Genomic DNA, 11,434 nt, shown 5'->3' on the forward strand with positions numbered 1-11,434 from the left:
GGAGGGCATGTCATTGCGAATGTCAGTGCACGGAATGTTTAGAGGCATTTTTATGTTCGAAGCTGGCTATTCTAAAAATAAAACCTAAGATAATTATACTGACAAAACAGGGTAGGCATTACCATAATTTACTACAATTATAGCGTCTCTAAAGCCATGTCAATTAATCAGGATAAGGAAAGATAAGGCTTTGTACATTCTGCACTTATACTTTAAACACAACAGGAATTGCTTGGATATTTAAAACGGGGAAATATTTTTTTTAAGTCACAGTCGCTCTTTTCTATGATCTTTAACTAAACCTCTAATAAAATCAATAGAAAATTGACAGTCTGTTTGGGTGTCTGTAATTACTTCACATGGGTCTCCTGTTTTTTTCCGAACACTTTATTTCTTATTGTCCCAGTAATCTATTCGCTAACAGTTTCGTTTTAAACCCGTGCTCAAGTATACTGCGGTTGATACTGGGACAGATTATAAATTGATTGAATTCACCCACTATTAACATAGTAAGCGTTGAAAAAAAAGGGAGCGAAGGTATTGTCGGGCCAAATCTTGATAAACAACACACAACAGCATCTTTAATATCCTATGATTTCGTCCTTCATGTTGCCCCCTTGTAAGTAACGCAGTTTAAATGAGAACGGAGAATGATTCCGGCAGGCTGTTGGGGTTAGTGAAAAATGAATCCAGACAAATATTCAGATGTGAGGGAACAGTAGATTTGAATAAATTCTAACATCACGAATTATCTCGTGTTAAATTCATATTTGCGTTTGTTAGGGATTTAAAGCGTCTCGCGTGTGAACTGATTTGTTCAACTGTTTTGTAAATTGATTTTTTTATCGAAAAGCCCGCGTTGTCTCTTCCTCCTCCCCTTGCACACAAACGCACACGCAGCGAGAAAATTATTTTCAATATAATTCAATGCATTGCCTTTCTAAAATTACACCATCTTGGCAGATTCTGGCACAATTAGTCAGGTAAAGATTTGACCAATATATTGCTTTGAATATGTATTATGTGCTATCTCTCGACGGTGTTGAAGGTGGGGGTGGGGGGGGGGGCGGTGGGGAGGAGGTGTTGGTGAGGGGTGGGGGGGGGAGGAGGCCAGTAGAGGTCAATGTTTGTTAGTTCCGTTGTTGGTTTTCTAGATATTTTCGCAAACAGTAAAATTCATTATCCGCTAACACTGAATGAGATTATTTGAAGTGTGAGACCGCTAAGTTTCGTTCCAAACCTCAAAAATTTAGCTAATAACCCAAATCATCCATTGAAACCCGAGAGGTGCAAACCGCTTATTCAAAAATTTTCATCTAATAACCGAATTCACGCGAATGCTGCATTCCACAGCCAATAAAATTATTGTTCAAAAAACTAGGCTATTTTGATGTGGAAATTTGTTTCCTATAAATGATCCCTTTACCAGTGACCTTTAATTAATATTATGCGGAATAGTTACCGATTTTGGCTAGTAGATCCTTGCCTAAGTACAAAGTGTTTAATCTTTGTTAGTTGTTTATTTGTTCTGAACAGCAAAGCATCCGTCGTTCGTAATCCTCCACTGTAATTTGTAGCTCAAGGTTAGCGTGCTGCAAAATCTAACTCTCCTAATAAACGATATTTAGAAGCAAGCTCGCTGGGAAAGACCATATTTACAATCTCTCCATAGTTCATAGGACTTTGTAGTCATGTTTTTAAATATGTCATTCGTGCTTTATAGGAAAAAATAACGTTTAATTTTCAGTATATATTTTGCGGTGTTATTTATATCAAAGCGTAAACAAGATCAAACATTGTTTTTTTCTTTGTAGTTTGCTTTTTGATTAAAAGAATCAAGATGTGACTATTTGTTTTTAGTAAATACGTTTTAAAACGTATTGTAGCAGAAATAAAGCCAATTGCAACAAGGATAACAAATATATCCTTCTAACAATAGCAGCAATGTGCACAGTATGGATTAACTTTCACAGATATATAGACATGATATTTGTTAACAAAGTATAGCAGTATATGTCCTGCAGAACAGAAGCGACTTTCTGCACCTTCTGCTGTCAACTGGCATAGATGTGAGGTGTAGTGTGCTACATGGTGAAGCTAGCGCAGAATCCGTATGTAATATTTTAGTTGCCATTTCCTCGACACTATCGACGCCTGCATGTCTACAGCATCTGAGAGTGATCCTAGTGTGCTTACCAAAAAAGAAAGTGTGCTGCTCTCTCCGCCTAAATATCAACTGAAGTAGTATGGCTGCTGGTGATGTCAGTTGAATAGTCACTACAGAAAGTAAAGCATTTTTAGATGGGTAAGTACCCTTATAACTGGGTTAATGCACTGTCTTCTATAAATGCTTATGCTGCTTAGCAAATTCAGTTTAACAATGTAGTTCGGCCATGATGCTGTTTTAAAAGCTTTGTATTATACAGTGTTATTGAGTAATTGAAGTATTTCTCTCTCCATATAGATTATAGCCATCTGTTCATATACAGATATACGCAAGCGGTATATGTTCAATCCTGATGTCCGGTTTGTTGTATTCCATCAATGAAGCGCTGAAAGATTGCCTTCAAGTTCCTCGTTATCTTATCTGCGGATTTTTTTAAAAACAATGCCCAGTACTCATTCTAAGCAATCTGCTCACTTTCCCCATTTCCTTTCACTTCTGGTGTTTGTCTGCAGCCGTATTTTGCACGTTTTGAACAGTGCAGGTTTGAAAGATGTTGCCTCTGGAAAATGATTTGCGAATCCATTTAATCTATAACCAGAGCCAAAAGATCAAGAAAAGCCGTTCACCAGTTAAAATCAGATTCTTCTTTAGAGTTTCTATAAAATGTTTCCCTACATTTTGAGAGATTGTGCAATAGTTTCTTAGTATCGGGAGATCATGAAACTTATTATCATTCAATTTGCTTATCGCTCATTCAAGTTGAATTAAGCGGGAGTATGGTGGCAACGGGGGGAATAATAATAGAGCACAAATGCTCAGATTCTATGACAGTCGAAAGAGGCCCGTTCGCATCAAATTGAATAGGTCCCCAGAAAAATATCGACTAGCTAATCATTTCCATATTCACAAAACTGAATAATAATAAAAGGCCTCACATATTGAAACTTGGCACATGATACGTATTTGTTTGTAGAGGTGCGTTCATGTTGCTATATAAAAAAACATATCCTATCCAATAAGGTCCAGAGGGACAAGGAGGTTTATTTTGAGACTTGTGCATCAAAGGACTAACAAACAAATTAGATCTTGGTTAAACATAGTTTATTGTATCAGAAATGTGTTTCTGTCAGAGGTATATAAACAGATTTGCTTATGTACCAGATATATTTTACAACACAACTTTCCAAACACAGATGCGCACACGCACCTATATACACGTATGCATAGTTCTATACACATTGATTCAGCACATATATGCATTCGTATAATTTTATACTTATAGAAATACAAAGCAACAGAATCTGGATAAATGCTTCGCATATAATACGGATTACGTGTAACATTTCTTGACATAACTTATTAATCGTCATGATTTAACCGTGTCCGTGCATGAATGTATTTAGGCCATGTGCTCAAGAATGCATTTGAATATTTGGTTTAGCTATAATGCAGAATGTCACTGCCTGTTGCACCTGCCAGAGAAACAAAGTATAGGTTTTAGAATTCGGCCACATTCTGTACTGAACTTCTCCAACCTGTTCATCAACACGAATTTAATTTATCGGTGGGAGAAATAACACTAGACAACAAACTCACCTTAGAACAATGCCCAACTTTATTAAGGGCTAAAAGGCACAAATCGCTGTTGGCAATAGAGCGCAGAAGTAATGATTCTAACACCTCAGTGGCTTTATTGAAAAAGGCTCTGCCTTACAATTACTGTAGTATCAAAGGTGTGGTCCCATCACTGAAATCATTTAGAAGAGCTATTTACTAATTTAGTGCAAATTACTGTTTAATCACTCAGGGTGTAAAACAGAGTATGTTTTGATTTTTAAGTCGACGGTTTAAAAACAATAACAAAAACTATTAATAATGTAATAATATGTCAATAATGTAATATTATCCAGTTAAGGAAGTTCAGTATATTATTGTTAAGTTTCTTAATGTATCTATCCGAACCCCCTGCTACTTTCCACCCGTTTCCAAAAGAACTAATTTTTTTAAAAGTTCAAGAGGGTTATTCATAGGAAGCCGTTGGATAACTTAAATTTGTACTTTCGTTTTGTTTCCCTCCTTCCCACTCTTGTTTATATTATTTCAGTCGCCATCGCATTAACCTATGCTCACTGAAAGTCTGTGACCGAATGGACACAAATCAACAGTTTGAAAACTTTGTGAAACTGATCTGAAATTGACAAGTAACCTACTGAGTTGAGAAGGACCCCTCGACTTATTGCAAAATATAAACTGCCTTTATGTCGAATTCTAAACTTAATTTCTCAGTTCATCGTGTGATGGGGATCAGATTTCCTCATCTCATATTAATAGGAAAGCGAAGTTAAAAAAGCAAGAGGTATCAAGATGTATTCAGAGGCAACGATGCGGCACCGAGGGCGCAAAAAAAAACACACCACAACGGCTTACACGGCTCAGAAGAGACAAGGCGTGCTAAAATTGACCGGTGATGTAATGATACTAAAAGATAGCCCCACACTGTATTCTGACCATTCAACACACCGAACACATGCACACAGATATTGTTTCACATTTGCAATGCTACATTCATGTTGAAGTCCTTTAACACTATTAATACGTTATTTAAATAGGTTAGGGTCACTTGTAGTTAACAGTGAAGGAATTATTGCCTAGTTGTCCTTCCAATTAAGAGTAGTACTCTAAAACCAATATTGTTTTGAGAGGTGTATTTTTCCTTTCAAAGAATATTTAAATCGCTCTTACCTCTTCTGTAAGGTGAATGTCTTATACTGCTAAAGAATCCGTCTGATTTATATGTCACCTGAATTTGGTTATTAAAGATAATCTACTGTTGCAATCAGAGACTTCAGTTTTTATTTTCATCCATGAGCGCACCTTCTCAGAATCATTCTTCTTTGTTGATTGTAGGGGAGATGCATAGTACCGTCCGTGAGATGAGATTTAAAAGACCGTGTAAATAATAGTTATAAAGTTCTTTTTATAGTGAAATGAGCATTGAAACTAAACGCTGCCGTGAGACAACCACTTTGATAAGAGGATAATTGATGCGACAGTAGCGTATAATTAGAGGATAATTTATTCTATATCCACTATTTTATTCCAAATGCGGTCATAATCATTACAAGACAATTGTGAGGAAATTCATTGCAGCAATTTTAAAATAATCAAGATAAATTTTGTGTATTTCTAAGTAGGGTCATAATTATCTCTACACACATCATCCAAAAATAAATATAACACACAGTTACGTATTTAATTATATTGATAATACAATGAAGTCATTCATAATTTAAACCTAATTAATTTAGTAAGGCACATTCATATACTTTAAATCATCACTTTATGTATTAACTCAAATTTGCCAAACCGCCAACCACATTCATAATTTGCATATCTTTCAAGCAGCAGAACACTTTCTGATTCCAAAAGAACAGGATGAGTTAACTGACAGCGTTGGGGATTCCTTATAGGAAGACGTGGAATATATTTCTTCGTCTCTTTACTCTCTTTTATGACGAGTTAACTGTCTTCATCCTCCCGCTGATGAAATTAACATTTTCATCTGCAGTGCAAAATATCGATTAACTCCTTGTAATATTCCGCATGCGCATATTATATTTGTACATCTGTCTAATTATATTGCGCGGATAATGTTTACGTTGCCTTTGCCACTTGGCTTTATAAGTAAATAGTTTAAAAATTCAGTCCTTTGACATCAGATTTTCAATCTACTCTACAGCCCCATGCTATCGAAGTAACAGTGTTGTTTGAGGGTTATAATTCCTTTGGATCTTTGTAAAGAGAGAGAGCAATTGGCGTTGTTGCCAAAGGTTGTTTGGGCTGTGCTTTAAGTTAGCCGGATTAACCCACTGTTGACTGCATCCAGTGAATCCAGTAGAAGTGCAGAAGGATGACGAGGCAGAGAGATGACCAATCAGGAGCTGCTGCCCTTTGGAGACAAACCATTCGACTTGTGGCACATTACAGCATCTGCATCAAGTCTGAAAGCAGAGCCTTAACTTTACCAGAATCCACTAAAAGACTGCCTCAACTCCATCCCTCCTCCATTCAACTTGGAAGCCCCAAATAACCTTTTACTTACAAAAAGGAGTTAACACGCCCGCGCTTTCTCCTCGAAAGATTTACTCTCTTCATGAGAAAGACAAGTATTTCGCATTTAAGAGTTTTTTTTTCAGTTAAAGTTTTATAATGACCATGACTACGATGGCTGACGGTTTGGAAGCCCCGGACTCTAAATCTGCTTTCATGGAGTTTGGCCAGCAGTCCCAGCAGAGCTCTCCAGCCATGTCTCACGGTCACTACCCGGTGCATTGCCTGCCCTCAGGAGGACACTCACACCAGCACGACAGCTCGTACTCGGCCGCCAACACTTACAACAGATCCCTGCCTTACCCCTACATGAGTCACTCTCATCACAGCCCCTACCTGCCGTCCTACCACAGCAACAACACTGGCAGCCAGACACGTTTAGACGAGACAGGTGAGTTTTCGATCACACCCAAACTAGTTCACATTCGGCCTTTCCGTTTTCCTTCCTGATTAAATCAACAGCGATATTCTCTAGTGGTTCAAACAGCAGATAATTTAAACCGTGTAAGAAAAGCACGTTAAACTTTTTATGTCATATTTTTCTCTTCTTTCTCTGTTCGATTACTGATTTTTTTTGTTTCTGGATTTAATTTTATTCCTTCAATCTTTCTTTTGGTAGTTTCTCGTTGGTACTGTTAACTCGGCGAGTCTTATGCCTCTTTCCTTCTTTTGGTTGGGATGTTTTAATAGGGATATCTGTCAGCACGCTTAGAATTGATTCGGTAACAATTTTCGAGAGAGAAGTAAAAGTAAACAGAAAGATAATGAACGTAGACGTTATGTCAATATGTAATCGGAACTTAGATTCATCATTGTTCATTTGATGCAATATAACTTCTCGTCGCCAAATAACAGTATACCGCTGTTGTTCTGTCCATTACGTGGTGCCGTTTACATGCATTTGCAAGCAACTGACGTTTCATTAATTAACACATCTTACTGTTATATTGCTTATTTCAGAGTCGCCAGTTGTACTCAGCATGCTTTTCATTGTAATATGCCAGGGGGGCTAAAGCTAATGGAACTCTCCAGATTATTTTCAACAGGCCAGATTGTTTATGGAATCGTTACTGTTCCTAAACATCCGTTAAGGAACATATCTCTTTAATGTCTCCGAGAAAAATGTAACTCCAGAGGAATGTGCATTTAAATAGATATAGGAATGTGCTGTGAACTGGGCTGTGCAAAATGGCGACATCGTGTATCATATGCTTGTTTTCCAGAACAACAAAAGACAACAGTGATTGAAAATGGGGAGATCCGTTTTAATGGGAAAGGGAAAAAGATCCGCAAGCCTCGCACTATTTATTCAAGTCTGCAGCTGCAGGCATTAAATCATCGTTTCCAGCAGACTCAATACCTCGCTTTGCCTGAGAGAGCTGAGCTGGCCGCTTCGCTGGGACTCACACAGACACAGGTACAGTGCCCAGGAAAGAGTGATTTACCAGGTAGCTGTGAAGAACAACGGCTGCTAGCGTTAGCTCTTCTTGTGACCTGTTTGTTTCTCAAGTTGCATTTAGTCGCCATGAAAGTCAAATTGCACAAAACGACCAGATTCTTCGAGGCTGCAGGTAGAATGTTACAAGTGTGCTGTATGAAATGGCACGGTAAATACGGCACAGAAACAATATGCTCAGTTCCGATCTCATTGTCTAACTTAAAATAAATTCGGCCTTTCGATTTTAGGTAATTATCCTTATATATAGCTTGAGTTTACATCAAAACCAACGCTCTCGAGAGCAAAATGGTAAGTGCAGCTTTAAGAGCACCACGTGGGCCAAATCCTGTAACTAACATAAAATTAAATCAAATGCCTATTCTCACTAATCTGGTTTTTTTTAAAAAGTTGTTTATCATGGTACTTTTTGTGGCAGGGTAATTAGATATAAAATAATTTAAACGTCATCCTCAAAAATGGTTGGCATTTGAAGTGCAACTCTCAGTTTATGTGTTATTTGTTTAAGAACAGTTATTAACTCCACTGTAAAAGCTGAGAGCTGGAAGAGATTTGTTACCTAGACCTTGGTGTTTATAGCGCAGCCTATGCAAAATCACAAAATAAGAAGTCTGTTCAACGCAAGCTGGACACATGTACAGTCCGTTTGTAGTTGAATGGCAGCTTATACAGCATTAAAATATTTATTTTCTTGAGTTTATCAAGCTCAAGATATCCAGAATGTGTTTGGACAATTCTGAAGATAGCCTTGTTACAAAATCGTCATTTGGGGGTGTCAAAGATATCTATAAACTTTTAAAAAGAGAAGGTGGAAGTTACCATATGTTTTGGCACGGGTCTATTGCATTTCTCTCCGGATCTGAATTCGATGGTGTTCACTTTGAAACACGAGTTAAGAAAGTGCCACTCATACTTAAAAGCTTTAAGCACGTCCATTGCACATGTTTGGGATCATGCAGTTTAACGTATGATTTTCCATTTGCTCGATAATGATCATAAAATATACGTTTAGCAAGACATGTTGGTAAAATATTTGAAATGTGTTCAAATCCTGGATGCACAGCCCTTGGATAACCTTGCCACTAATAGGTATTGAGTCAAAGATGCATGATTCCTTGATTCATTTTCAGCTACTGCCGGTGCTTCTTGCGAATCCCGGCGCTGATGTGATACAGAACAATGGGAGGTCTGAAATTGAAAAGAGTTGCACCTTTGTTAAGGATTTACCTGACTCTTGACTAGTCAGGATAATTCTTCATCCCTATTCACAACAGCTATAAACAATGTTTTATCCTTATCAATTACAAGATGGTATTCTTCATTGGAAACCATATTTCATATAATTCAACGAGGTGTCAATTAACAATGTTCAGCTCGTTTTAAGAATGTTTTCTTTAAAATATCTGTGTAAATGGGTCGACTAATACTTCTAAAAATCAAAATAAAGTAACAATTAAGGATTGTTTATGAAGCGATAAGAACATTGCTGTGTTATGACGATACAAGGACAGCGTATTTCGCTAACTCGACTGATTTGATTTCAAACTTGCAAAAACAAACTCGTTTTTTTAGGATGTCAGTCTTTCTGAGATTTTTCATGCGTTATTTTGCAAAATGAAGTCGGAATCCAACACTAGTGACTATATCGGGTCTATTTAATAACTGCTGTTTACAGTGGCTGTCATTTTCTTTCTTTCAATATATTTACCATGCTGACTGTTATAAACTTCCTAAAATGTAGCAGATTTGAAAACAATGTAGTTATATCGGTTTGATTTAATAGATGATTGAACCCATTCTATATTTGCGCATAGACTTTATAAGTCAAGTTCATTAACACACCGTTGATTACGCGTGTCTCTCTTGAACGACCTGTCAAACTTACACTGTTTCTACTTCTCCACAAGTAATCTTCGCTTATTTCTTTTGTGGGGGTGGAGGAGGGGGGGGGGGGGGGAGAGAGAGAGAGGTTGGGGGAGGGAGTGAAGGGTGGTGGGTGGGGGAGTGGGGGTTGGGGTGGCGTGGGGAGAGACGAGACAAGAAAATCACTTACGATGTGTTGCTTTAATTTGGATCGTGTAGGCGGGAAATGAAGAAATCCATGTGATCAATAAAAGAAACATATTTCTGTAAAGCGATTGTAATTATAAAATAATAGTTGTTGTATGACTCAATTGAGAAGTAGTAGACACATAGTCATTAAAAACTTATCACAATGTTGCCAATATTATAACATTATACTATCATTGTTTTTTGCATGGAATTAACAATTTAACATTTTTTGAAAGCTATTTCTCTACTGTAAATTTCTGCAATACAATATTAACTTTTTCAAAGTATTAATCATAATTTCGCTGCATTTCTCCGTGTTGGAGTCAGGAGACTTTCAAGTTGAAAATTTATATATTGGGCGTTTCTTAGGTATTTTAATAATTCCAGTCCTTGTGTTTAATCTGCACGGCACTTAAATCTCAAACAGTTTGAGCTTTATTTTAATAGTCAATCCGAAAGTGTTGCATATAGAATAGAATCATTTTTTTTTACTTTAACTTGTTCAGACGAGTCAATAAGGTTGAATAGTTTTGAAGATTAACTTGTCTGATGACCAGAATATTCTTTTCTAACTATAACGGGAACTAGAGGGAAGACTTGGAAATGGCTCCACACATTGCGGAAATATTACACATCAGAAATTATTAAAATGATTGTATTATTTTAGCGTTTCCTTATATCCCAACCATTAATTTAGTGCAGTCGATAGCGGGAATAATTGTCAGAAGCTATGCTATTTATAGTGTTATTACCTCATAATGACTTCACAGAGCAGGGTAGAATTTCCTCATCAGTGAAAAGTCTAAAACAGTCTATATGCCATCGAAAGGGACATTTTAGTAAAACAATGTCCCGTTTACATTGATATTTTAAAAAATTAATAACTGAAGCAGAGTGAAGAATTTATGAAAATTATTTGCTCGAACATAACTATTTGCTTTTACGCTGACATTGGGCTGTTTCCGTCTGATAATACCGTTTCTGATTATAATACTATATTGCAATTATTTCTATGTCAGCGACGTTGAATATTTTAGCTAATTCAAAACAAAGACATTGACCACCGTTTAAAGCCTATGCATTTCCTTTTTTAAATCTTCTTGCAGGTGAAGATCTGGTTCCAGAATAAACGCTCAAAGTTTAAGAAAATAATGAAACAGGGCGGCAATCCACTTGAGAATGATACTGTGCCCGGATCGGCTGCTCTTTCCCCTCGCTCTCCAACCATCCCTCCAGTGTGGGACATCTCAGCTTCGGGCAAAGGCGTTAACATGACCCCCAACAGTTATATGGCTGGTTATTCCCCCTGGTACTCCACGACCCACCAGGACACCATGCAAAGACAGATGATGTGACAGTCCGAGGCCAGAAGCTCTCAATGGACAGAACACAATGGGGTTAGAGGGAGGCCATCGTTAGGCAATGCCCAGATGCCCATGGTACCACTTTGGATGGGAGATCTAGCAACGATTTCAGTTGCTAAAAGTTATGTTAAAACAGACTGGCAGTGGGCGGAAGAGGAGGAATGGTCGGTGACTGTAAACATTACAAAAGAACCGCGACTGCCTCCATAGAGTCCATGATATTCAATGACCACGTATGCGAATGCAATATGGAAGATTTTATGCTGATTTTAAAACAGCATGGGT

The 11,434-nt window shown here is 37.4% G+C and overlaps 1 protein-coding gene across 2 annotated transcripts; it reads left to right on the plus strand.

Annotated features, from left to right (window-relative positions):
• The first annotated feature begins 6,376 nt into the window (after positions 1-6,376).
• On the plus strand, positions 6,377-11,140 carry dlx6a (distal-less homeobox 6a). 2 transcript variants are annotated; one of them, XM_068051274.1, is made up of 3 exons: positions 6,377-6,671; positions 7,498-7,694; positions 10,892-11,140. In XM_068051274.1, the coding sequence occupies exons 1-3, from the start codon at positions 6,377-6,379 to the stop codon at positions 11,138-11,140; spliced, it is 741 nt and encodes a 246-aa protein (XP_067907375.1). The 2 variants fall into 2 exon arrangements, with proteins under 2 accessions (XP_067907375.1, XP_067907383.1); XM_068051282.1 differs by having other exon boundaries at positions 6,377-6,668; positions 7,501-7,694.
• The last annotated feature ends 294 nt before the right edge of the window (positions 11,141-11,434 follow it).

This window comes from Heterodontus francisci, chromosome 2, assembly GCF_036365525.1.
Source record: "Heterodontus francisci isolate sHetFra1 chromosome 2, sHetFra1.hap1, whole genome shotgun sequence".
In the NCBI taxonomy this organism is placed as follows: Eukaryota; Metazoa; Chordata; class Chondrichthyes; order Heterodontiformes; family Heterodontidae; genus Heterodontus; species Heterodontus francisci.

Excerpts from the sequence above, each read along its gene's own strand:
- dlx6a (XM_068051274.1), top strand. The coding sequence starts at position 6,377 with ATGACCATGACTACGATGGCTGACGGTTTGGAAGCCCCGGACTCTAAA. Across the intron at positions 6,672-7,497 it reads ACGTTTAGACGAGACAGGTG|CAGAACAACAAAAGACAACA; the intron begins AGTTTTCGATCA and ends ATGCTTGTTTTC. Across the intron at positions 7,695-10,891 it reads TGGGACTCACACAGACACAG|GTGAAGATCTGGTTCCAGAA; the intron begins GTACAGTGCCCA and ends ATCTTCTTGCAG.